The 27,491-nt window shown below is 35.8% G+C and overlaps 1 protein-coding gene across 1 annotated transcript in view; it reads right to left on the bottom strand.

Annotated features, from left to right (window-relative positions):
- GABBR2 (gamma-aminobutyric acid type B receptor subunit 2) overlaps window positions 1–27,491 on the bottom strand; it is a 463,337-nt gene that overhangs the window by 212,213 nt on the left and 223,633 nt on the right. Inside the window, exons 5-7 of the mRNA XM_015282399.4 lie at window positions 21,582–21,647; window positions 14,733–14,924; window positions 13,131–13,367 (exon numbers count right to left, since the gene is read on the bottom strand). Coding sequence (XP_015137885.1) covers window positions 13,131–13,367; window positions 14,733–14,924; window positions 21,582–21,647 — 495 coding nt within the window. The remainder of the gene's footprint in view (window positions 1–13,130; window positions 13,368–14,732; window positions 14,925–21,581; window positions 21,648–27,491) is intronic.

The raw sequence follows: 27,491 nt of genomic DNA, 5'->3' as shown, positions 1-27,491 counted from the left end.
CATGGAAATTTTTTCATTGCTAGAACTGAAGGACAACTGAAACAAGAAAAACAGAACTATGTGAATGTAACAGAGATTAAATACTTTATTATGATAAGAAAATTCTTTTGTTTGAATTTTAGTACTTTAGAAAAAGTACTTTGGTGGAAAAAGATTACTGTCCCTCTTTTCCTCACCTCCTAAGTTCTCATTAAACCATGAGGGAATTGCTGTGTTTCTGATTTTTTCACTTGTTCCCCTTTCCATATGCAAGTCACTGCTGAATGGATTACAATGGTGACTCACAGGGCATTGGACCAATTTCATTCCTGGCTACTACTTCCTGTGTAGTGCCAGGCATCACTGAACATTGTGGAAAGTGGTCTGAGATGTACTCATATGAAGGATGGAGGAGAAAATAAGATTGTAGTATATTTGGTTTCACCAAATATGACTACATTTTTATTGTCTGTTTCCATGATTTGTGTATCTTCAAAAGCATTTGGAGGACTATAAAAATAAAGCCAACCTAACACTGCAGCTTTTATTCTAATTCTGTTATTTCCATTTGATACTACTTTTATAACTGCTAAGATAAAAAAATACATGCAGTTTGCAAAAGCATAACACGCTGTATCTCTGTTAACGTCGTTGTATGTGCTGTAGCACTGCATTGCGTGTCATTCAGAGAAGTGAATAGCATGTCATAAACTAGATTTTCATCTGTGACAAGCCCCCCGGGGCTGTGGCATGCCTTTATTGAAAAGCCCAAGTCTGACGTGCCTTTAATTTCACTGAGATGCACATTAAAAATTGTATAATACTCACATTTTATATAGCAAGTTTATTCTTCTCACTGTTAGCCTTTGTGGCATTGCAAAACAGCTCCACAAAGAGAGGTTCCAAACATTAACTCTCTGTGGGAAGTGTTTCTTTTACGTGGACACAGACTATTTTGCAAAACAAAGAACTTACTCTTTTAAGACTTGATTCAATACAGTCATTTACCAGCCCATTTGGAATACACATGCTTAATATTCAGCATGTTCTTAAGCACTTCACTTAATCACAGACTAAGAGAAAGAGCAGTATAAACAGTCTGAAAGCCCTGGGAAAAATACATTGCATAATTCAAATATTCTACCCTCAGTATTCTAAAGTATCTCTATTAAGAAGTAGAGAAAGAATATTCTACAGTTTTTAAACACCTTTTTACATGTCTCATCTTCTCTCAGTTTACAGTGGAGAAAAAAAAAAAAAGCTGTTTTACATTTGTAGATTGGCAATAGGAAGGGTCTTCCAACTCTACTGTAATATTTATATAGAATTCTTTCTAATATCAACCCCTTTTAGCTCTCATCAACAGGTGAATGACCAACTTACTAATTTGTCAAAATGGTTAGTCAAAATACCCTAAATATATAAGGCATAAGGCAGATGATCTGATTACCAGAGTATCCTATCTCCCTTCCTGCAGAAACTGCAGATTTATTTCAATTAGAAATGTAGTAATATATATACAAACAATAAGTTGTCATCATCATTCATAGATCAACATTCTAGGTGCTTATCTGCATCTTTACTTACCTGAACATTTTTAACACCTGACATTTACTCACTGATGCATTATAGAAATATGTCAGCCTAAAATGACCAGATCTTAAATGCCCCAAATGCCCAAATATTAAAAAAAATAATAATAATAATCAAAATCTAAAAAGAAATAATTGAAGAGGTAGTTAGGTTTTCCTTCCTTTCTTCCTTCCATGTGTATTCTACTTGCAGTTTCTACAGCTACAGAAATTTATGAGCCTAGTTACTCAGATGCCACTACTTGGGTTTTAGAGGAAAGCATGCTTACTATTCATGATCTGCAACACTCACTTTTCCACATCTTTTCTGACCCACATCTACAGGCATTTCTATTCACTCTCACGAACTTATACCTGTAGCCCAGAAGGAGCTCAGATTCACATTAGAAGTGGTCTGGACCAGGTGGCATCCTGGACCAGGTGGCATCCTTCACAGCTATAGGTCACCGCAAAGTGAATAAATGGTTGCTGCTCTGTCCCTTGGGACTTAATAGCTGAGTTTTGGGAATACACTAAAGCAGATGAAAAGCTAAAGTTAATATGAAAAATACTAGAAAATAGTTTTAAAACTTGGTGTGTAGCTGTCTAGAATAAATGCCATTATAATACTTTAACTTTCCCATGTTTCACTAAAATAATTGCAGGCTCCAGGAATTCTATTTGCAACTAGAGCACCTCTCCAAGGAAGAAAACTAGTTCATCATAGAAATCATGACTGCCAGAAAAGAGGAGCAGTGATGTATGAAAGTATAACCCACTGAACATCAGACCTGACAACCTCAGAGCATCTCCAGGCTAAGTCAGCTAATAACACCATTTTTAATATTTCAGCTAAATTCATAATACTCAGCAAAATTCTATATTCAATTTAAGGAATATTTTTGCCTTAAGCTGTCATAAAGTTTAACAGCAGAGTGTATGTTAACTGGTGAAGCCAAAATCTCAGAAGTACTGAAGTATGAACAGAGAATTAAAATAAAGCATTAAATCTTTTTCTTTTTTTCTTTTTTTTTTTTTGGGGGGGGGGGGGGGGGGGGGCAAAAAGTGAAAAAGTACATTGCAAAATATTTCTTAAGGGAAAATTTTTCTCTTCGGTGCACAGAAAAACTCCCATCAAGCTAAGTTCTAATTTTTATAATGTTAATGTGGGTCACTTTCACTGATGACAAAAAAAGACTCCATTTGATAAGCTTTTTTTAATTGCCCATTGATGGGGTAACCTAGATGAAAACAGAATATAAATTAAAAGAATGCCATGCAACTATTAAGCAATGGAAAGAAGTCATCCAATTAATCTCAATCCATCTATTTTTGCAAATATTACAGAGTATCCAAAACAGTAATGTAAAGGATAAAAAGAAGGCACGTAGGAACTACCGTTATATTTTGTCCATTCCTTAAAGAAGGTGACTTCAAGGTTTGGACATATTTAGAAATATATCTATATGTTTTAATCATTCTTTAAACTCTCAATACTTACTATAAAGCCAAACAGATGTTGAGATTTTAGAGTAGTATGATAACAACTCAACAAATAGCAAAAAACTTATTCTGAAGATTTTCATAAAGTGGTTTATGAATAGTCTTCCTATTGCTTCAACCTACATAACACAATCTGTACCCACTCTGAGCTTCCTCTTTTATCTCCTTTCCATATTACTATTTCATATTTCCAAGTATCTGATGCCCAGTTAAGAATTATACTTTTGTGCCAAAAGAATACGTATAACCAGCACAGGAGATCACTAAAATTTTCAGCATTTTTATAGTTTACAAAATCCGCACTAGAAGTTACAGCCTTTTATAGGCATTAGTAGATGTTACATTGTAAATTGCTGTACTCCATCACATTATTTCAATTGCTCATAGTTATTTGATATCTGAGTCACGTAATTCCACACAGTACTCTATCTAGCGCCATTCTCCAAATGTGCTTGAAAATACTCGTGTCTAATCATTCATTGCTAACTTACAGCACTACAACTGATCAGCACTCTTAAAATGTATTCATTGATTCTAGAAAGAATTTCAGAAACATCTCTTCTTTTTTTTTTTTTTTTTTTGAATTTTCAGTGAGTGAAAAGGATTTTAGAATAACATTTTGAGTTATATCCAAAAGTTAGTTATTAAAGCAGTTTGCTAGGTAAGGACCTCCTCCTGCCCACAATGAAGTTAAAAGAGATTTGCCACTGCCTGCAACAGGGATGGGATAAAACCAGTAAAATCTTACTATATTTTGCCTTAACAGTAAAATAATGATAAAATATAATGTCTGATAAAAGAAGTTACAGTAATAATACTAAAACACCATTTTGCATCTTTATAGCATTTATGGTCCCAAAAGAGTCCTAGTGTAAAGCTAGTAAATAGTATCTTCCTTATCTGTGTGAAATCTCAGGGAAAATTTTACGTATGCAGAATGGAATTACTGGAGCTGGAACAATCCCAAGGCAGCAGGGCTAACATCTGTTCCAGTGGAAAATAAAACAAGTTCTGCAAATTCCTCAAGCACTCAGGAATTCAGTTTTATACCACCTCAAAAATATGTTCTCTCTACAATCATAGTGTTTTTTAACTCTAGATTCATAGCTGAAAAGTATTCATATCTCAAATTCTGAGCTAACTCAGGCACTTGAGCAGCATTCAATTCTAGAAGAGGAAAAAGAAGGCAGGTAGAGGAAGGAATTTGCAGTCTGAGGCTAATGCAGGATGATTAATCTTGCTTCTATAACCATTGAGCATGGTTAGAGCATAAGCTGCAACTGAAGGCTGTGGTACGTCTGGTAAATTTTATCCCCAAGCTACTGGGCAGCTGAGGGTTTGGGCGTATCCATGGAAGACATCTTTGGTTGTAATTTCAAATGGAGCCATAGCAGATAGAAGCAGTAGCATCTGTAAATTCACCATACAGTTATATTTCCTCTCTTAGTAACACCAAATGCAGGAATTACTATACCACTGGAAATCACTGTTACTACAGAAGGTACTTAATTTGTAGATTTTTGCCCATACGTGATTGCATCATCTGCAAAAATCTCACCTGGAGACAATTCGGCTGTGCCCATACCAGACTCTATTTGATTCATAGACCATCTGCCAGCTAACCATAAAAAAGCTTATTTGGCTCTTCAGAACCATCATGCTCCAGCTAGTGAATACTTACATGGCCCATCTAGTAAACAAATGGCCCATACAGATGTGTCTATATCTGACATATTTCTATGGAATGAATATAATCTGTTAGCATTCTACTCTTCAACAAGGACAGTAAAATCATCTTCAAGAAAAGCACAGCTAGGTGAGATGGCGTTCTTTACACTCTATGCATTATTAAATAAATCAGAAGAATCACTGCAGAATCAAAATTCAGAACTGCTAGGTGATGTATATTATATAAAAGCCTTCTAGGAAATCTCTTCCTTTCCTGTTATGTTTTGTTAAATATACCTTTTTGTACAGCCTTCAATTCCAGACTTAGTGATGTTAAAAAAAAAAAAAAAAAAAAAAAAAAAAAGAAAAGAAATGTAAGGAGCATAGCTCTGGATTTGATCCCTCTCTCAGGACCACCCCATCCAGATCCAATCCCTGCTGACTCTTCTTCCACCCCCTCCACTGAATATCTCTTGGTGAAGACACAGTCTTCCTCTCATCTCAAGTACAGCAACCTAACTTTGCTTCTGCTTGCTGCTCAGGCTCACAACTACCTTTACACAGCTTGTAATATCCACTTTGCATACTCCACTTCATGATGAATAGTTCTTCCATGGGTGAAGGAAGCAGGAAGTTTCCACTTCTTCTGAGGTTCAGTATTGCCCTTGCAGGTGATAATACTGGAAAGAGGCTTGAAATATTTTTTACCTGTGCTACGTAATCATAAAATGCATAAAATTATTTGCTATAATTTGAGCCTGCTATAATTCAAATTTCATTTTGAATACTGTTATGATTTGAAACAGCACAGGTAAGTTGATTTTCACTTTGAGACACATTTAACTCATTTAAATGAATGGCCAAATCCACCAAAAATGCTAACTCTGTGAGCCATTTTTCATCTTCAAGTTCAGGCACAAATTTTCCTATTGAGTTCATTAATGACTGGATTTCATTTTGCAAATCATAAAATCTTTTTAGTATTTTACCCTGACTTAGACACTTCAGAAAAGTAAATGACACCCCCCTAATCAGCATTCATACTTCTAAGGAATTCCTGGAATTGGCGATGATTCAATCCCTTGGACTTGATGAAACTCAGAGCTTTGATGGTGATTTGCACAACATTATCCATTTTTAACGCTTTTGAGCACAAATTTTTTTGATGTTCTGATGCAGCAATACTTCGTCAAATGTCAGTTGCTGGCAGAAGTTGCATCGTCTTCTATTAATTATATAAATCCCTCTTTTTTACCAGCTGTCACCTGGGCACTATCAGTAACTATACCAGATATGTTGACAAGGGTTGAAGAAAATTACTTCAATGTAATTTTTACTGCTTCATACAGATCAAGAGTCTTTTAATGACACCAAACACACTATTTCTTCACTGACATTATATTCATTATCAAGACCTCTAATAAAGATGGTAAACTTAGCCACATCTGTAGCATCAGTACTTTCATTTATCACCAAAGCATGAAATTTGAAATTAGCAGCTTTACTCTCCTGATTTCTTTTGATAGATTTTCCTATTTCTTCAGTTCAGGACTGAGGAAGCTGAGAGATGTTATCCAGAACTTAGAAAAGGTTTTATTAGCTCTGCTGTAAATGCATGTTATTCATTTATTTTCATCAAACATCCGCCTAGCAGAATGACAGATGCAGTAATAAATGTTCTACAACTTCAAACTAAAGTCTTTTTTATTGCCACCTACTATATCTATTAAATCATCAACTGTTGATTAGCTTGCGGTCTAATCTTGAAATGGCACGCGTAATCTCAGCTTTCACTTTGGAAAGTTTGTGTTTCCTTCTGTATGCAGTTTCCTAATGAGCAAACATTATTTATGATCCTACGCTACCTTGTTGCAGCTCTCCATTTTGGTGGACATTTATTTCCTAACCAAATTGTCTCTATTAAGAGCAAATAATCCCTCAACCCACTGTACCGCTCTCAGTTGCTCATCTGAATTGGATAATGCAGTGGAACTCAAGAGGGAGTAAGAAAGTAAGAGATTCACCACGTTTATCTCCACTGGGGGAAGTTAAGATTCAAGGTTCATGTAGGAGGTCTTTCATACAGCCAGACCCCAAATTCTTGTGCTACACAAGAAATCCTATAACAGGAAGAAAGTTCTGAAAAAGGAAAAGGAAATAAGGCACTAAGTTATGACTAGTTCACACTCATAACCCATGTTGTCAGGTGTGGAAAAAACTGAGATCTGCTAATAGTTGGGCAGGGCTATGAGCACATACATGTGTGCATACGTACATATGTATATGTAGCTTCTTGACTGCATTTTCCTATCTTATTGAAATTCTTCACAACACCCAATTATGGATAATGACCTCTTTTTAAAGAGTTAGATATTACACTTCACACTAGACCCTCACCTCCCTCCTTTTATGAAATTAAATGTACTTTGAAAGCACAATCCTAGATTAATAAGGAGCTACTTTATTAAAATTTCTGCCCCCTCCCAACTCTTTTACTGTCTTCTCTGCCTCAGCCATGGTAGGAAAAAAAAAAATTAGACTCCAGGTATAAATAACACTTGAGCTCTGATATGGAACTATTAATGCAAAATCGATTGCAGTGATCAATGCCACTACAGAAATGCTTGTCAGACCTACCTATTAAGCATAAGTTCTCTTGGCTAAAGTCCTAATTGATTCAATCTGATTCTCTGCCACAGAACCAGGTATTTCTCAATTTGACAAGTCTAAGGAATGTTGTTTTTCCTGGTGAAATAAATTTTCTAAGCTATGAAACAAATACTTTCTTGCTGATGCTATTCTGATGCTTATACCACCAATATTTCTGAGACGCTTGGACAGCATAGAGGCTGCTGAAGCCTGGAAAGTGGATGCAGACTGCTAAAATCAATCTTCAGAAATAATCAGCATCAACACACAAAATGAACTTTGTATGAATAAGCATTTCCAGTTCTGAAACATGACTGGATCTGTTTGAATGCAGGATGCCAGGGACAAGCATGAAAGCTATTTCATAGCAGCGCTTTCAGTTGCTCAGCAGCTACTATGATGGAATTTTATCATACTGTACTACAGTCTCTGGCTGACATAAGAGGAAATACAACATTGTATTTATTTTTCTTCCTCCTCCACTGTAATTATTTTTAAGCTACACACAAATGATAGACACCAATAAGGATGAGAAATACATTATTGATTCCAAATCACAGACAACAGCAATAAACTCAAGCAACAGAATACCCTACTGGAACAGGGCACAAATGTCAAAGGTGAAAGGGATTATAAAATTATAAGAATGCAATTAAATAAGAAACAATTACCTCCAACACACACTGTATTTTTTACCACCACCTGGCTATCCTATGGAACACCTACAAAGAGCATATTGAGAGCAAATGTGGTATTTAATATATCTTTCCAAGCACAGTCAACATTTTTTTCCTAACAGATAACATTTTTGCAGCTCCAAGTTTACTATATAATCTTCCACAGTCTTTACAAAGAAAAAGGGTGGGGAGGGGGGAGGATGACTTATTTTCCTACAATCTTCTAGATGCGTTTAATTCAATAAGCACTAAATATGACCCTGTTTCCTGAAAAGCCCCCTGAAAGACAGCTCTAATTCTTCAGTAATAATCATGCTTCCAAGTTGTAATATGCTAGTATTACATCAAATAAATGTCATTTTTCTTTCCTTCATCCTTTAGGAAAACACCCTCTATTTAGAATAATTATTCCAGCCTTGTGGAAAATACTCATTATTTTTCACACATACTTGATGGGTATCTTATTGGTAATATCCTATTTACTGCTGCATGATAGAAAGATAGAAAAACAGATATATAAAAAGATAGATAGATCTCACAGACAAATTTTGTTTCGCGTCACTTCATCACTCAGCACTGATTCAAAGCAGCAAAATTTCAACAGAGACCTCTACAGATACTCCAACTCTAAAATACCTCCAGTGGATCTATCAGCTATGCAAGGGGATATCTCATACATCTAAAATGGCTAAAAATATATTGTGAGTATTTCTTATCTTTCATTTTCTGACACTTTGGTTATCAGAAAGAAGATGTTATTTGACAAAATAAGAGACACAGTTAGCCAGGAAACAGGTATATGGTGGTTTATAAATCATGCAGGTGACAAGACTGCATCCCATTTACGAAACTGGTTTTATCTTGATTAAGAAAACTGGGAAAAAATGTCCAAAATCCTTTAAGAGATCTCTGTTATAGTAACTCTCCCATTAATAAGTGAGTGTTTTGGTAGGCACAGAATTAGGAAAAATTTAAACTTAGTTCCAGATCAAAAGAACTCCCACCTAAGACATTGGTAGTTGCAGTCAGATCATTCTAACTATAAACGTACTCAGCCTCAGTGGATCCAGCTGCAGAATTAGAACATTCAGATTAATAATATTGTAGGAACATCCCCTGCAGCTCTTTTGTCTACTTGCATCGCATTTCTCATCACAAAAGTCTTTTGTACTTGTACAACAGTGTCCAACTTACCTTTAAAAAAAAATAAAAAGTAGCAGATAACTACACTATTGCTTCCTGATAAAACACCAGATAATACTTGTTTCCTTGCTCTGTATTCCAAATACACACATTTAAGTTTGATAACCTCAGTGAGAATATAATAAGAAAAGGAATCATTTGTCTAAAGGAAAAAAAAGTCTGGAGAAAGAGCAGAACCTTCAGCAATGTTTAAGGAATAGCTATAATGTCTCTCTCTACTCTGCCCTCATGAGGCCCCATCTGGAGTACTGCATCCAGGTCTGGGGACCCCAATGCAGGAAAAATGTGGAGCTGTTGGAGTGGGTCCAGAGATATCAGAGGGCTGGAGAACCTCCCCTACAAAGACAGGCTGAGGGAGCTGGCCTTGATCAGTCTGGAGAAGGGAAGGCTGTAGGGTGACCTCATTGCAGCCTTCCAGTATTTAAAAGGGGATAATAAACAGGAGGAGAACCAACTTTTTAGAAGGGTAGACAGTGATAGGACAAGGGAAATGGTTTTAAGCTCAAGGTGGGAAGATTTAGGTTGGATATCAGGGGGAAGTTCTTTACCAAGAGAGTGGTGAGGTGCTGGAACAGGCTGCCCAGAGAGGTTGTGGATGCCCCATCCCAGGAGGTGCTCAAGGCCAGGTTGGATGGGACTCTGGACATCCTGGTCTCATACCAGATCTGGAGGTTGATGGCCCTGCCTGCGGCAGTGTGGTTAGAACTTGATCCTTGGGGTCCCTTCCAACTCAAGCCATTATATGATTCTATGACTCTATGATTCTATGAATTTCCTTTCTAACCTAGATTTCTGACAGTAAAACAGAAGAAGCAACATAAATGAACTGAAATTCTGATGTATAAAAAGAGGATTACTCATGTCAAGTCTTTGGGCAGTAGCATAAGCCATTTTCTAAATCCTGTTTCCAAGAAAAAAAAATTGATCAGAAAAACAGAACAGAAAACTGGAAAAAAAATATAAATCTATAATCAGGAAGTGGCACACACTTCACACAAGCAAGTCTTTTCAAAATTATTAACAAAACAAAACAAAAATAAACTAACCTCCACCACCAAATGCCACACAAATACTGGGTAAAGGGAATTATGATTAATGATGTTATTGTGCTTCTGATATCATGTGCAAAGAGAGCATATGAAAGATGACAATGACCATGACAATGACTCTTCTTAATAGATTCTGCATGTTCAGATTCTTGTCTACACCTCCTTCACTTTCCCCTCTTAATCATTAAAACATATTTTACTGCGTCCTGGGATAACGTTTTTGAATACAGATCAGACTTAGTCACTCCTCTTATTTCTTCTTTCAGAAACTCATTTTATATTTGATGTAGGTTATACTCAGTAATAAATGAATGGGCTTTTACAGTTTAAAATAAGTTGTTAAAAACAAATTGTAGAAATTTTATATTCAAATATTTTTCTGGAAAAATATTAAAATGTGATTTGTTACTTCCAAACCTAAAGACTGCATTCCCATTAATGTTTTAAGATAGATCATAAATGAAAGCAATGTATCAGACTTAAGAACTTTAAGAAAATTTAAGAATTATGAAAATTTAAGAAAAAAAAGAATTAAGAAAATTAAGAATTTTAAGAAAACTGAAGAAAGTTTAAGAATATTTTTTGTAAGTTTCAATCTGTTTCTTTGACTTTCTGAGCACTGTAATTCAAAACTTTCATGTCTGCCTTGAAATTCGTCTTCTTTCACCTTCTAGAAAACTTTATGTATTGTTTGTTCTAATTACATCCTAAGAAAGTCTATTTGCTATTGATTTTCTTGTTTTCTTATCTTTTTGATTAGAACATTTTTTAGAGCATATTGTAGGAACGAGAAGCATGATCTTTTACAGATAAGAAAATAGAAAACAAACTTAATATTCTATACTTGTCGTTATATACTTAAACAAATAATACAAGTACAGTCTGCATTTTTCAATGAATTATTTAATGACTACACTGCTAACATAAAGCAAATGCCAGATTTGGTCACGCATTGTTACAGTGACTTGGTAGAATACTCTTAAAAATAAACATTTTAGAAAGTAATTCAGACAAATACTAACCATATTGAATAATCTTTCAGTAATTTCACTAAAAACTGAACACGTAAAGTACTTCAACATGGTTGAATATGGTTGATGAAACTTTGATTCATTCCCTCCCTAAAGGGATGCAGTTTACATTTGAGTTTTTGCTAAAATTAAGATAAAAGAGTCTTCTACATCTTAGAGGTGTTTTTTTTTTTTTTTTTCCCCTTGAGGGTGAGGGGCAGAGATTTAGCCAGTAGAGTGCAATTAAGTAGTGGTAGTGACATCTGTCAGTTGTAACATAACGGGCTTCCTGGACTAAATAGCAGGCAAAAAAAGAGTAAGATGGTAAAAACAAAGCTATGTAGCCAAAATACAATTTCATCCATCTTGAGAGATGCTGTGCTTGAATTAACTCAGGACGTATATGTCTGAGTCCCACAAAGTCTGGTTTACAGCTGTCACTGACTGATTTATCAACAATGTGGTTTTGTTATAGATGCAAAATACTTTTAATAAAGCCTTCAGCTAGACAAAACGTAAAAAGAAAGCAAAATCTGTATTGTACGTGCAACTAGATTCCAGTACTGCCTTGCCACACAATTGCTCATTAATTACAAATCCTAAATTATTTTCAGTTGCATTGTGATACAAAGCAGGTTTCCTCAGCAGTTAACAAGGACACCAAAAAGTTGAGCCTGCACTCCTTTTTGATATGTTCACTTTGACATTTCCTCCTTAAAACAATCTGTGACATGTATGACAACCTGAGTTCTGCTGCTTCAAAATGTTTTGAGGTTAACTGATTTCCAAGACAATTTAAATTAACTCAGGGACAGAGTGTGACAAGCTACTGCACAGTGGCAGAAATGATGCCAACTTTCTGCATGCTTTTTCCACAGAGATATTCCTACAAGCACTGCTTGCATTCACCACTGAATTACACGTTTCTTCAAAACTCTGATTTCCTTATCAAGCCATGTTGCAAGTCAATGCGCTGCATATGGACACCAGGAGCTTTTCTCATTTGCTATCATTACTAGACACTGTGAAGATCTGGAGTCTGCTCAGTTCTCTTGATGAAGGAGAATGGCTCTGCACACTCTTGAACATGTATGCTCCCTTAAACTCTGCCATCTATAGACCTTTAAGCAATTTTAGGGCTACATTCCTTAGTGTCTGTTTTACTCCGCTAAAAAACAGGAGCAGTGTCAAAGAAAAAGTTAGATTAGTACTGTAGATTAGTAGATTAGTACTGTATGTGATTATGTAGATTAGTACTGTATGTGATTATGTGTGTTCAGTCATAATTGCCACGCTTTGTACTTTGAAAAATTAGAAATTTTGAATACATGTAAATGTCTCCTGAAATATATTGGTGGATGTTTAGGATGTACAGCACTGGAGTTGGAGATATTAGTGTACTACATAGTGTACTACAACCTATTACTGAAAATAAAAGAGGTGGGAAAGTTGGGGGAAAGAGGTGTTTTCAGATTGCATCCCAGGTACAACTTAATGACAAAAACAGTCACTTAAAAGGGCACTGCAGCTTACAGCACTCATGGCTCCCTTAAGACCATTCTGAGTTGTTAATTCAGATCACACCAATGCTTAAAAATTTGATAACTGAGTAATTAAACGTTGTCATCTCTTGGCACCAGAAGACAGGCAAGAAGCAAAGCATCCACATTAATTGCAAAGAAAAATTAGGAAGTTCTGAAAATAAAAGAAATACACACCTATCTTTCTTTTTCAAGAGTATTTTAAATGTGGTGCTTGCTTGAGCTACTGACTTAAAATCATGAGCTCCCTCCTCCCCACAAATTGCTATTTAGGGCTTACCGTTACTCCAAAGAAGTTTGTTTCGTTCATAGCATCCAGAAAAATTTTGCCAAGTTTGTGATTTGTATAATTAAAATCTTCAATTTTTTGGTGCTTGTTGGTGGCATTGAGATACTTCATTGCCCGCTGCAGGGTCTTGGCAATCACCCATATTCCATCATAGGCGTAACCATGAAATTTGCTGGATTGTCCATCACCACGCTTAGCATTGTATTCCCTTTCATACTGTTGTGGAGTCTGCAGAGGAGAAAAATTTCAGTTTTACTTCAATATTTAACTTTACACAGATTTATGTCCATAGAGGGCAAGGGGGAATGTCTTTAAACTAAATGAGGGAAGATTTATACTAAATGTTAAAGTGGAAATTCTTTACTGAGAGGGTGGTGATGCCCTGGCACAGGGTGCACAGAGAAGCTGTGGATGCCCTGTCCCTGGAGGAGTTCAAGGCCAGGTTGGATGGGGCCCTGGGTAGCTGAGCTGGTGGATGGCAGAGTTGCCACCTTGAAACTCAGTGGTCTTTAAGGTCCCTTCCAATCCAAGCCATGCTAAGATTCTATGAAACCTGAGCCATAAAATGCATGCTCTGGTTTAGATGAATGTATCGCTAACATGGAAAAGACAACCAAAGCAAGAATTAAGAAAGAAACAGTAATTCCAAAAATGTGTGCTGTATGTGTTACAAAACTGGTGGTGAGGCCAAGAGGGGGATTTAGGAGACAGAGAGACTGAAAAGTAGTTGTTCTGCTTCTCTGTATGAAGGACAGCTTTGTTTATTTTGATTTCATACAGAAGGCTGTAGTTCAACCAAAACTATCAGCATGGGATGCATAGTGGTGAGCCGTAATACTAGAACATAGAGTCTGTATCCCTGAATATAAGCACTCTGATTATACTCTATAGAATAATGCAAATCAAATGGTCTTTACTTAAGTTGCTTAATGTGCAATTTTTTTGAGTGGCAATTTGTCTATATTTTACAGGTTTACTATGCCCTTTCCGATGTGCTCTCTTATGATGAGTCACCTTTTCGTAAAGCTGCCTTTCCTGCTCACTCAGCAAAGCATGAAAAAGAACAGATGAAAAAATGATGAAAAATAGCAAAATCAGGCATGTTCATTCATTGACGAGACTTTGCAGGCATTTATTCTGTGATAAAATATTATGTACTTTATGGAAATACTACATATTTATATGTGTAAAGGAACCCCATCCAGTTCTGAGAGGCACAAATCATCAATGACATCAGCCATTTGTAGGGCTAGGGATAAACATAAATGTTTTCTATTCTGTACCCAGAAATATTAATTTGCCATAATGTAACATGAGATACTGAAGACTAATTCAAGCTTTATTGTGTATTTATCTGTAAGACAACAGTATTTAGGTAAGGCACTTTAGAGCTTTTAAGGAAATTCTCCCTGTAGAGAATTTCAGTGGATTTCTAACTATTTAAGAATTGTGAGTAAGTGGAAGAAAGAGAATAACAATGATGACTGCCAACTTTCTGCAGAAACACCTTGTAGTTTGGCCTTCCTCCTCTGTGCTTTACTGTGCCAAGATGCTTGAAGATCGTAACAAATTAGTACAAGGAAAAATACTAACCCTTCCTGATATGGTCTTATTCATTTTTGAACTGAGAGGCTCAAAATCCACTCCAATATAACCTTCCATGGCTGCAAGAAGATTTTTGCTGAGACAGTGTGAAGAATTGATCCAGGACTCCCACCAAAGGTTCTCATACCACCCTGGAATAATCCACTGATACTTGCTGCCATACATTTCTTCAACATAAGCCTATAGTGAAAGAAAAATAGAAAAGGTATTTTAATAGACATATTAAACATTAAAAAAAAAAGTTTCTCTTCATGGTTTTCGTTTGTTTTTCCCTTGGTAACAAAATAACGTCCTTACTGAAAGATACAAAGCTATTTAGAACTATTTAGAACAATTGCTTTCTAACAATGAAGACTCCTTTCTTGAATATTTCTGACTTTAAGTTTCTGAGGAGAGAATTAGATAAAATCTGGTTTGTTCTCAATATATCATTCACTCAAAAGCATAATAGAATATTGAATTCTAAGACCAGGAGAGTAAAAGAGGAAGACTGGCAGAAGGCACCTCGTTTCCATCAGAAATTTTACATAACACAGCTATTACATGCATGGAAGGGCCACATTTAAGGTAAATTTCACCAGCACATAAACCAGGATATTGTCAAACAAAAAAAAACTTGGAGCTGAGACAAGATCAAGTCTCAGTATTGAAAATATGAGTGATATGACTGAGATAAAATAGAGATCACAAGGACATTAAGTAAGCACTTTCTTCTGAGGAGCAAGAATCAATGGTAAACTCATAAAGCAAGCAACCATCAGTGACTTTTTTTTTTTTTTTTCCCCAGTAAGAAATTTCTTCTATACTGTTTGAATACTGAATACCACCCACTGTACTTTGAGTTACTGAGATGACGGTTATCTCCTTTAAATACATAGCAGACACATCTATCAGGAAACAGAAATACTCAATAAGCGCATCTGCTGATGTACCTAAAAGCAGATCTATTCAAAATAGATATTCTACTGTGAACAGTGTACTAGGATGAAGTTAGAAAATTTTATCTCAGATGTTTTTCTCACAGATTTGTAACTAGATGTTTTTCTTTTGACATTTCAGTCAGACTCAGTTTCAAAACAGCAGTTTTTGTGCTTCTTTGTTTCTTAGCATACACAATGTTGGAGAGATAAGACATACTTATGAAATAAAAAAATCCAGTTTTTCGAAATGCGTGTTGCAACATTAAAGCTCATAACTGGAAAACCTCTAACTTCTTACACAGTCTTTACAGCAGAAGAAAACAATGAGACCAAAAAGAGGAAATATTAGCCATTCTGTACATAATTGTTTTATAAAGATAATTCCAAGAGTATATCAGATACATAAATACGAACTGCAAAAATTAAAACATGGGAGAGCCTCCTAAATACCTAAATTAAAATTGGGCTTTAAATCTGTTGAAGCTGTTGTATTTCTGACAGCAGTTTAGAAATGTATTGTGCACAAAGCAGTTCTCTTTGGCCCCTGGTTGCAGGAGCTTCTGTTCAGACAAAATCAAATTTCATGCATTTGTACATAGCGCTGCTCAAAAGTGCTCCAGTCTGAAACTCACTGTCTGCCATCTCGTATCGTACTTATTCCATAATTCACATAAATTACTTGTCTTTCTCATTAATTTCATCCTTCCAGAAATACATTTGTTTTTGTCCTTCTCTGATACCTTTTAAGGTCCAAAAGAGTTACCATTTTATAACAAGATGATTCAAGGTCTTTCAGCGATACAGTGTCTTTTACCTATCAGTTTTCAAATCACTAAGGACACAGATTAACACAGAATGACACTGTTTGAGAAGGGCAGTCTTCCACAGTTTCCTCTGCTCTATACAGATTAAGATACCAAGCTAAGTATTGCAGGCTGTGAACTATACTGAAATCAGAGCTGTTGGAGTTATTCTGTTTGCAGGAGCACTTGAGCCTTTTTTCTGTATAAGCTGTAAATGTCTTGGAACATTGACTGAAAATCAGAAGTTTCCAAACTGCCAAAAATTCCATACTGGAAACACAGAATGATTCCCAGCATGGTTGTCATTAAACTTTCACACGACTGCAAGAACTTGGTTAAATGTCTAGATATTGCTAACGAAGAAAGAGCTGGAAACTCTTCCTTTGAGATCTGATGGATTAGGTGAGTCAGAAGGGTGAGATGGTCTTGGGAAGCCAGAGGAGGAAGAAAATCAGCTACCGCCAAAGCTGAGCACCATGACCATGCAGTCACTTTTTCAGGGACAGCACAGTTAGTGTTCAGGCATTTCAGTATGTTGTTCCAGAATAATCTGTGTTTATTTCAATATATATATATGTGTACATGTCGCCACAATTTCCTCCCTGTTGATTCTGCTGCATGGAGATGATTCTGATGCTTAAAAGATGTATTTTCTTGACTCGAAATACATGGATCTTTCTTGAGCTATTTGCATGCACACCAATTATCTCTCACAGGTTTTAGCTTCTTAGAGGAAGATTTCTACTCAAGAACAGGGCAAAGAACATTTACATGCACTTTATACCATCAGAATAAAAAGTAGTTATGGTATCTTCCCCAAACTCTCCTGCATGTGCTAGGCAGGCTGTCCGGGACATATATATTTTTTTCTCATTGTGAGAATGGTTTTAGTATTTTTAGAAAACTTTTCATTCTTACTTGAATCTATTAAGAGATGCTTACTTAGGACAAAAATTATCCTGTAAATGCAAAGTGCTTGGTGAGGTGGAAGCTCTGGCTCAGCACTTTGCACACATACTTTGTCAGTGTCAAAATTGCAATAACAAACAGAGCTGCTGTCCAGAAAGTAGCCAAAGACAAAGTGGGATGAACGATGAAACATTTCTGCACTTACAATGTGCTTACTTAAAATTAGTTGATTACTGAACCAAGTTTTAATATCCATCTTTTAACTGAGCCTTATAGCAATTTGATAAAACAGCTTTTACTTATTTCACAAAGTGAAATCTAATTTCTAAAAAGTGTGTTATGCTTAACATTTTGATTAATTATTAATATAAAGTAAATTTAAAGAAATTGTTTTATTCTATTTAGGACATAAGGAAATCAGATCAAAAGACAAATAGGGACCATAAACTTCTTAAAGAGACCGTCATTATTAGTTAGCTTTACTATAAACCAATTATCAGAATTACTTATAGGTTATAAAATGACTGATCTATTAACCAGGGTGTAAAGAATGCAGGGTTGGAGATGACACACTATTAGTTATTAGTGCACGACAGAGAAATTTGGTTTTCCGTGTGTCTGCAGTGATGCCAATTCATCTCCTTGATTGTTGCATACTACAGGCTGGCATTACTCAAAAGAGGACGACATACTCATAAAAAGCTAAAGGTTAGCATTGCTGGTGCTGATTCTGCACTCATATGCAAATGAAAATCTGCTTCAGTTACTTAAAAGGGAAGCAACAACAAAACACACTTCAATCTGTAGGGAACCATTTTTACACACTTCAGAATATGACTGCTCTTACTTGAGCTTTAGCCTCTGCTTATGGAACAATTACATTGAATATCATTTAGAAATTTATTGGTGAGCTAATATTTTGATGCTGCCTTATTTCAAATTTCCTGATATCTAAAACAGAGCATTGCGTATTCAGTGATCATTTAAAATATTCCTTTTCAACAAGTGTACAGAACACTATTAGAGATGGACTGGAAGGAAATGTGTAATTAGCAAGCCAAAAAAAATTGTGAGAAATAACAATGCCTCTAATTAGACAGAGAAAGGCAGCATTCCTTTCAACGCAGCAGATCTGAGATCTAGAATCAAGTGGAAATCAAAGAGCTGAATTACCTCAGCCTCTGTAAGAAATCTTTCTGTGTGTAGCCAATAAATACTGGTATATTGTGCAGAACTGGCTGCAAAGCCTCGCTCTTGTTGTCTTTCCATCATGCTTCTGTCACGTCAGCATGGACGCGTTCTACATCCCACCTCTACAAGAATGCCTATAAACTTCTGAACTGCAATGAACCTCCATTTGTTTTTCATCACAAATCAGTGGTGCCTTTAATTCCAAAACAGACACTCAGCAGTAAAACTCTATCAGTTCAAGGAGACTAGAGTCTAGTTCTTCTGTATTACAAGAGCTGATTAAGCTTTGCCTATGTTATTATTATTTACTAGACTAGTCACCTAAATCTCAGGCAGTGACCTATACATAATACTCATTTCTTTAATTGTCTTCAGACAGATAATTATAACAGCTAGGTATCAGTCTAGTTTGATGATGGCTTAAAGGTGATGTCTTGGAGAAATTCCCATTAACAACTTTTTTTTTTTTAACTTTTTTTTTTTTTTTATGCAGAATTAGAAGTTTTCATTGGGTAGGTAGTGAAGTTATACTTCAATCCAATTTCAAATGATAATCAGATGACATCTGTTCAACACACCTGAACATTGCTTTTTGAATTTTTCAGTTTTGAGCAAGATTCCCTAATTTTCATTCTGCAAAAAAATATCACATTCAACCCACTGAGGTGAAAATAGCATTAGAAAGCTAAGGTTTCCCATAGATTTTAAATTGCTAACTGCTTTTGATGCTAGCATTAAATGAATAGCTAATTTTATTTAAAACATCATAGGAAACACCTGCTAACATTCACTTAGGCTTGAATTAGTGCTGTCATATTTCTAAAGTTCCCCTCTGAATTAGACTGTCTTTTAGTCCATTTATCTTTGAGTTATGTGCTATGCATCTTCTGTGTGTGTATGCATGTGTGTGCAGGGAATAACCAGGTAAAATGAAAATGAGCATATGGAGGTCCTGAGGAAATTCCACAGCATATAATTTTAGGATACAGCCAGAAAACCAGTACAGACATTAAAGACTTTCTCATCTACAGAAATCATTAGCAAATAGTATTCATGTCATAAGCACAATAAAAAATGAATATATTTTTTTTCCTCTGACACAATAGAAGCTCTCTTTAACAAACCCAAAGCCTTGCTCTGACTGACATCATCTACCCTGCAAAATATAAAAGAGAATCACAAACCTGTCTGAAGTTACACCTGGGGAAGGGGGTTAAAAAACTTGACATATCTAAGTTGTTGTGCTTTTAGACACACAGCTGTAGGAGTGTATGAGTCAACAATATATTTTATGACTAATAGCAAGCTTACTGACATATTGTAGTGCACTAATATATAAATGACCTACTTTGAACTGTCCTCTCCTGCTGGAACTCTCACATTAATACATTTATACAACCATAAATACATAATCTCTTGGATTTCTCCAGGCTACAGAAAAATCCACCTTATTATTTCTGACATTAATGTACTTTAGAAGAAGCCTTCACTCCTGGAACTTGAATTACACAGGCTTCTCCAGTTAGTACCTAACAGCTGTTGTGGCAAGCTGCACCAGGCTTTTGTGTGCAAGAGATAGATCTACCATAAATCCTTCAGACAAGAACAGTGCAGACAAGAGGACACCCTACCCATGGAGGTTTCTAGGATTTCTTCAGCATCCTCTTAGGTACACAAACAAGCAACAGAACCACAGAGGAAGGCAACAGCATACTAAGTGCAGTGGCCTTAGTGAGGTCAAAGTCTTGTCTAGTACTGCGTTGGCAGACAGCTGTGACTAGGATACCTCAGATGGGCAAATGAAGCCCAGCTATCAAATATCTGTGGAGGATATGAGCCACAGAAGGACTCTTCTTTCTTGCGAGAATGGAAAAATAGGAGATTATCTTTGTCAATCCATTTAAATGCTGGAACAAAAAGATCTATATACCAAGACTGATCAGAGATGAGAAAAATGAAAAAGAAATGTTTTCCATTTCCTTTTGGATGCAAACAGATATTGTTCCTTCCAAATATACTCTGCAATATTTCCTTTCCAAAATTTGCCAGCAATTATAACTGTTGAATAACAGCCAATATGTGAGGCACATGAAGAACTCAGATTCTGAACATTAGCCTTTCCTTCCTTTGCTTGGATAGGTAACTTTGTCTAAGTGAACATCAAAAGGCACCCTTGAAATTTAGATGGCATCATTATTGCTTTTCCATCATATTCTTTCTGTTCTTGGCTCATACTGGATGAATCTGGTTATTTAGATATAGAATTCATACCAATACAAAACTAAGGCCACAAAAATCTGTCTGTGATTTGTTTATTTACTGAGCAGATACAAAAAAGATCCACATTTAACTCCTGCTTGTGCATGTTCGCAGTACATTCAAATACACACAAATAAACTGTGAAGATATATATGGTGAAATTACACATACTGGTCTTACTACATTTCTTTTACTTCGAAACCTTTTTTTTTTCAGTAAGAGTATGTCAAATGTACAGTAGTCAGAAAGTGAACGATGACTTTACAATTAACAACATTTTGGGTAGCAGAAATTATAGAGTTGTTTTGTTAGCCTGCATAGGAACTGCTTAAATTTTTCATTCTTTCAAAGCAAAACATGCAAAAATATATACATACATACATACATACACACAGAGAGAACACAACTACTGAACATAATGCAAAACTGGCAGTTCTCTGTATCTGTTGCAACATATGTACTAATGTTTCTCAGGACCTGATACGAAAGGAACTGCTGAAGTTCAGTATGGCATTTAATTCCATTCCAGGAAAGCATTAGTGAGAATCTAACCATGAAGGCCATGCCTAAATTCCTCTGAAGTCAAGTGCCAAGTGTTTTATTGAAAACAGAAATGGAGCTAAGCATATGTAACCTCCCTTGAGGCTAAAAGTCTCAGCAAAGCTGAACCGCATGAAGACACGTCTCTACTCATATATCTTTATACAAATGTACTACATTTTTATTCTGATATGAAATCAAACATATTTACTTACACAGCAGAAAACTTTCACAGCCATTTCCTCATCAAACTGGCCAAGGATTATCCGAACGTCATTACCCTGTAGATTAAATAAGATGCAGAGAAGTTAAATACAGATGCAGCTTTTCCAGAAACAACTTCAGCTGGCCATTGAAATCATATACAGAGTTGGAACAGATTACAGTTGCAGAAAGCAAAATTCCTTCAGAATTATTACATTTTCTACAAGTTCAAGATCTTGAAACTGAAGAAGAGGGCAGTGTTAAGTATTAAGTAATAGAGCTAATGAGAAAAAGAACTGTAACATTTATGTTGTCAAATATTACCATTCAAAACCACTAAATTAGTCTATATTCTTCTGATGCCTTGCAAGATTTGTTCTTTTATTATCACGTTTGCCTATTAAAAACAGTTGAAAATATATATAGTTTTTGCTGTTTATACAAACTAATAACGTGAAGATAAGAGAATTGGGATTCATAAATGAGATAAAATGTGTTCATTTAATGTCATCTTCAGAAATTTTTAAAGGTTTTATTCATTCAACATTTCCTCTACACTCACTACAACACACTGCCAATCTCCCTTTTCCCAAGTTCCTCTACCTCCACACAGTAAAAAAAAAAATACCATCACACCTTGTTTATCTATGACTAAAGCCGAAAGACATCATTTTGCTTTTATACTTTGAATGAAGTACATTAACGTAATATTCCTTAATTCAGGAGCATATGCAGCAAAATATTCCTTCGGGAACTAGGCTGCTATTCTTTCACATGTGAAAAATTAAGGGGTAACTTCTATAAAACACATAGCAAAAAAATTACCTGGGTTCTCAGTAATAGGTTGAGCAAATGTGATTTGTCATTTATTTTATAAAATACTTGATTACAATTACTAACAGCTCTTTCCCTCTCTAAGGAACAAACGAAACAGATGATTCACTATGTCTTTCCGTGGTGAAAACACTTCAGCTTTAATTAAATCATTTTATCAAAGATTTTTCAATTTAGGTAATTTGTATGTTTATTTCCTGGTCAGCATGAAATATTATGATGAACAACGCAGAAAAAATACTATAATGCCTCTGCAATTCAGTGCATGAAATCTATGTAGGTTGTTCCAAAAGTAATGCCTCTTATTTATTTCCATGGAAACTACAAGAGACACAAAGAACACAAAAACACTGTCTGAGAGAGCAAATTTGTAGCTACAAAACACTACTTTTCAACACAGACACCATCAATAGCTAGGAATTTTCACCAGTGATGAGTAAAAGCCTGCCATTTTTTCTGCATGAAGGAATTCAGTGACACATCAACACTTCCATGTCAGATGTCATTCTGTCAGACTGTCCCTCTGTTTCCATCTGTCTCGCGGTAACAACAAATAATGGGATACTGGTGGGAAGGTTCTACCTCTACTGCCATACCACCAACATCTGCCTCTGATGTTATGGGCCAACACAATAAAATAGGAGGCATTACTTTTGGAGCAGCCCTTGTATTAGTCCTAGCATGGCCATAAAATAATAAAATACACAATATGTTTTGTTCATTCTGAACCTATGCATTTTAAATAAGTATACTTTAGTTTAATACCCAGCCACAGACTGATAAAGCAATATAAACCTTATTGAAGTAGATTCGAATCTTTTAATACAAATCTAGTGAGGTCAGGTGAAACTAAGCAAGCAAATCACAAGAATTATGCTCAATGGCAGCAAGAGTATTACATTTTTTTGTAAGGACAAATAATAGATTGAGGACTTATATGGAAAAAAGGCACACATCCACATTTTCTAATATTCACATTGTAGCAATCATTTTGGTCACTTTTGGAATTCTGTCTCCAAATTGCTTGACCTCCCTGAACATAAAACCACATATTTAATATGAGTAGGAAAAGTTGTTGGAAGAAAACAAGTGACACAGCACTGAATTATTAAAATTGAATAAATTACTTGCCATTTTTTCATTAACATGATGAGAATTAATTTTAAGAAAATGTTGTATGTACTGCCTCATAGTTTATGAGCCCCAGAGAGAGTAGGCAGGGTGTAGAGGAGTGCTTGTACATCAGCACTGCTCACTGGCTTTACAACACTAGAACTGGTACCATGCCCTGGAGGAAGGCATTACTTCCACCTGATTACCACATAAGCCAGAGTACATTCCCCCCCAGGGACTATCCTTTTATTGTAAAGTACTGTGAGAAGTGTACAGTCCATCCTATTCTTTTCCTAGAAATATCCTATCCTATTTCAATATACCTGCTTGCTGCAGGGATTGTCTTATGTTAATGTCATCGTACAATCACTTTGGCAATAGAACTCAGACCCAAATCTTGTATGTTCAGACTCACAGAATAATAAAATCTCAGAATATCCCGAGTTGGAAGGGACCCACAAGGGTCACTGAATCAAACTCCAGGGTCCACACAGTACCACCTAAATTCAAACTCTATGTCTGAGAGTTATGTTCAAGTGCTCCTTGAACTTTGGCAGCTTGGGGCCATTACCACTGCCCTGGGCAGCCTGTTCCATGCCCACCACCCTCTGGTGCAGAACCTTTTCCTAATCCCCAACCTGATGCTTCCCTGATATAGCTCCATGCTGTTCCCTCAGGTTCTGCCACTGTCACCGGAGAGCAGAGTTCAGGTCTGTCCCTCTGCTCCCCTCATGAGGAGCTGTAGGCCACCATGAGGTCTCCCCTCACTCATCTTAACCTTAATAACAACCATCTGGAGCATTGGAAGAAACTGAGAACCCACACACGCTCAGTACTGGCCAGAAATGGATTCAGAAAGGTAACACTATCACTCAATAAATAAAATGGCTGGAGTAAGATCCAGTGAGGGAAAAAAAAAAAAAGACATAGGAAAAGAAGAGACATACCAGATAGGGAATCTGGACAATGAGTACATATATGGAGTAGGTAAAGGGGGAGCAAAAAGCTGGGGAGGTAACCGCAATTAGGATTTTCAATACTACAGCAGTCGTAAGCTTGATTAATAGTTACTAGAACAGTTAGGAAAACTGCAATCTCAGAAAGCAAGCTTTTCTCAGGAGAAAATGGAAGGAGAGTCAAGACAAAGGTGCCTAGAGTGAGATAAGAAATCAGGGAAATAGAATGTAGCACGGGGTAAGTAAGGAATTTTGAGTTGGACTTTCAGTATACGTCAAGAATACTGCTGTGTTAAATGGAGAGTATGAGATCACAGAGTCAAGCTGCCTGGGATACCTGGCTTAATATCTTTTTTTTTTTTTCCTATAGCTTTATAATCTATAATTTTAGTTGGTTAGTCAAGTAAGGGAAATGATAAGAGATTCCCCTTGTTTACAAACCATGCAGATATCAATAAAATGCCATGAGCTGCCATGAATGGGGTTTTAAAGAGTACAGTTTAAAAAGAGTGGCATGCAACCATTTCACTAAAAAACTGTATGGCGTAACATATGTAAAAAGAAATCATTTTGGAAAGTCTGTGCCATAGCTCTTCATCTTCCACGCATAACACTTTTTTTTCCTCTGTGCATAGAAGATGAAGAACATTCAGTATGATAAATAAGTTCAGATCCATTTGAAGCAAGGATTGGGTCTGGTGTGTTGACTTTGTCCTGTAGAGATACTAAAGCTTCAAATTCTTGTGGTTGCACATAACTCATCAATAAATCATGTCGATTTTTTTTTTTTTTTTTTTTTTTTTTTTTTTTTTTTTTTGGATAAGAAAGACTGCAAAGCAGTTTATCACAAGTAGGTTCATTTCAGCGGTCATGGCTCAGGATGTATGTCTATATTATAACTTTATGTAAAGTTAAACATCAGACACTTGGGCATAATTTTTTCCTTCCCTTGGTAACATTGTTTAATCAACCAGTAAAATTTCCTTGCACATTTGCACTATTTCTTTACATCAATCCCTTGAGGACTGATGTAAGTTAATACAGCACAACTCTCATGTAGGGTTCAAAGGGATCACCTAGTGGAGCATAGCAAGTGCCAAGTATTCTTTTTCTCACAGAGTGCTACACTGGTTCTATAGAACTAAAGCATACCTGACAGGATGTTTTAAGTCATGGAAATAGGCAGGTGATCAATTAGATGATTCAAAACATCCTGGGGGGAAGGCAACTCAAAAAACTGTGCTTACTTCAGAAGGCAAGATTTTAGACCATTTGCCATATGGTGAGCTGTCATAGTTATTCTTAGAGATCAGAGCAACAACATCAGCATTTAAGCTTTGCCCCTCAGTAAGCGATACATATGTTTCCACACTTTGAACTAAAGTTCAAACAAAAAAATGAAGAATAATATTTCATTTACCCATAGCTGTGGTGGACTCACCATGAAAATATATTTAGAAATAAACACAACTACACAGCCTTAAAAGGAAATCTCTCTCTCATTCCCTTCTTTCTTACAGGTGAGGATATTCAGGTGAGGATATTATTCATCCACTAAATATAAAGTATGTTTGATACCACTGGCAGCTGGCATAGTGAACCCTGAAGACAGTGAGGGTCAAGATATCTAAGATGATCCTTTGAGAGATGAAGAAAACATTGCCTACTCCACTGCAATTTTTAATACTCCAGATATGAGGCACTCTTTAGACTCTTCAGCTTTTGAGTGCAGCACATTTTGCTGGAATAGGCAGTTTTCTTTTTTTTTTCAGCCTGCAGAGCTTCCCTCCTGCGTTCAGATTTTAATCTGTCTCATTTCTAATGAATAAGACCACATTGTTGTATTACGCAGCTTTCCAGAGAAGGATTGCTACAATATCTCATCTGTCAGGAAGAGTCAACACTTTGGCAGGCTCTTTATGAAATATCTAAATTGCGCTGCCCAGACACTCTGTCATATTCTCTACCGTATATCTGACAGTCAAGATATTATCAATAAATCCACTCTTAGCTGGGTAACTTTGTCAATACAGGTGTCCATATGCTCTGCCTTCTAAATGCCTGGATGTCCACTTGCATAACTACAGATGAGCCTTTAACTTATGGAATTACTGACAGAAAAGGTGAACTAGGGGATTCCAGCTCCCAACAACACAACATGCTGACAAAACTTGATATATGTAAGCGTGCATGTTACTCAGTTAGACTGAGGCTGCATCCAAACCTATCTGTGGCAAAAATTTTAAAAAATTAATTAACTTGATTGTTAGATGGAGATCATGTTTGGTCAGCATTCAAAAAATCTATTGTATTTGGGAAACCAGAAGCAAACTATTTCATTGAACTTGAATTCATATATTGCTTTTTTTTTTTTTTTTTGTCTTACATGCAAAACACTAGGGAGTTGGAGCAGAAGTGTTACTGATCATGCAACAAGATGATGCATGCTTAGAATTTTACAGCATATTTAAAATGATGTACAAATGCATATCCTTCAACGTCCCCTTCTCTGAGTTACAAAAAATGAGCTTTAACAATATCCTTAAGTGTAAATTTACTTTCTAATTGTGATTTAAAGAGACTGGAGTCAATATGTAGTAAAACTTAAGTTGTTGCTGTGGAAAATATAGAAGATATATTTCTGCAAATCATAGTAGATATTTCTACTTTGTAGTGCATAAGCATTCATTTCATTATTTTAAATGTACTTATGAAAAGAAAAAGTATTTCATGTCTGTTTTTCATCACAATTACAGTAAACAGACACCAGTTTACCTACATTAAATTTATATGTCCTTAAAGAAATGAATAAACATTTTCAGAATTGGACAGGTAAATTGTGCCTGACATGCGTACCTACAGACAAATGACCACATATTTCTATAAAGAATAAATGACTGTATATATATATATGCTTAATTATTTTTGTAATTAATAATTTTTAAGAGGAAACCAAGGGATATCTTTAATATAGTTGATAAATCAATCTGATCTTTTCTATAAAACAAAAAGACTGCT

Source organism: Gallus gallus, chromosome 2, assembly GCF_016699485.2.
Source record: "Gallus gallus isolate bGalGal1 chromosome 2, bGalGal1.mat.broiler.GRCg7b, whole genome shotgun sequence".
Lineage (NCBI taxonomy): Eukaryota > Metazoa > Chordata > Aves > Galliformes > Phasianidae > Gallus > Gallus gallus.
The sequence above is the reverse complement of the archived record's forward strand: the minus strand, read 5'-3'. Positions and strand labels throughout refer to the sequence as shown.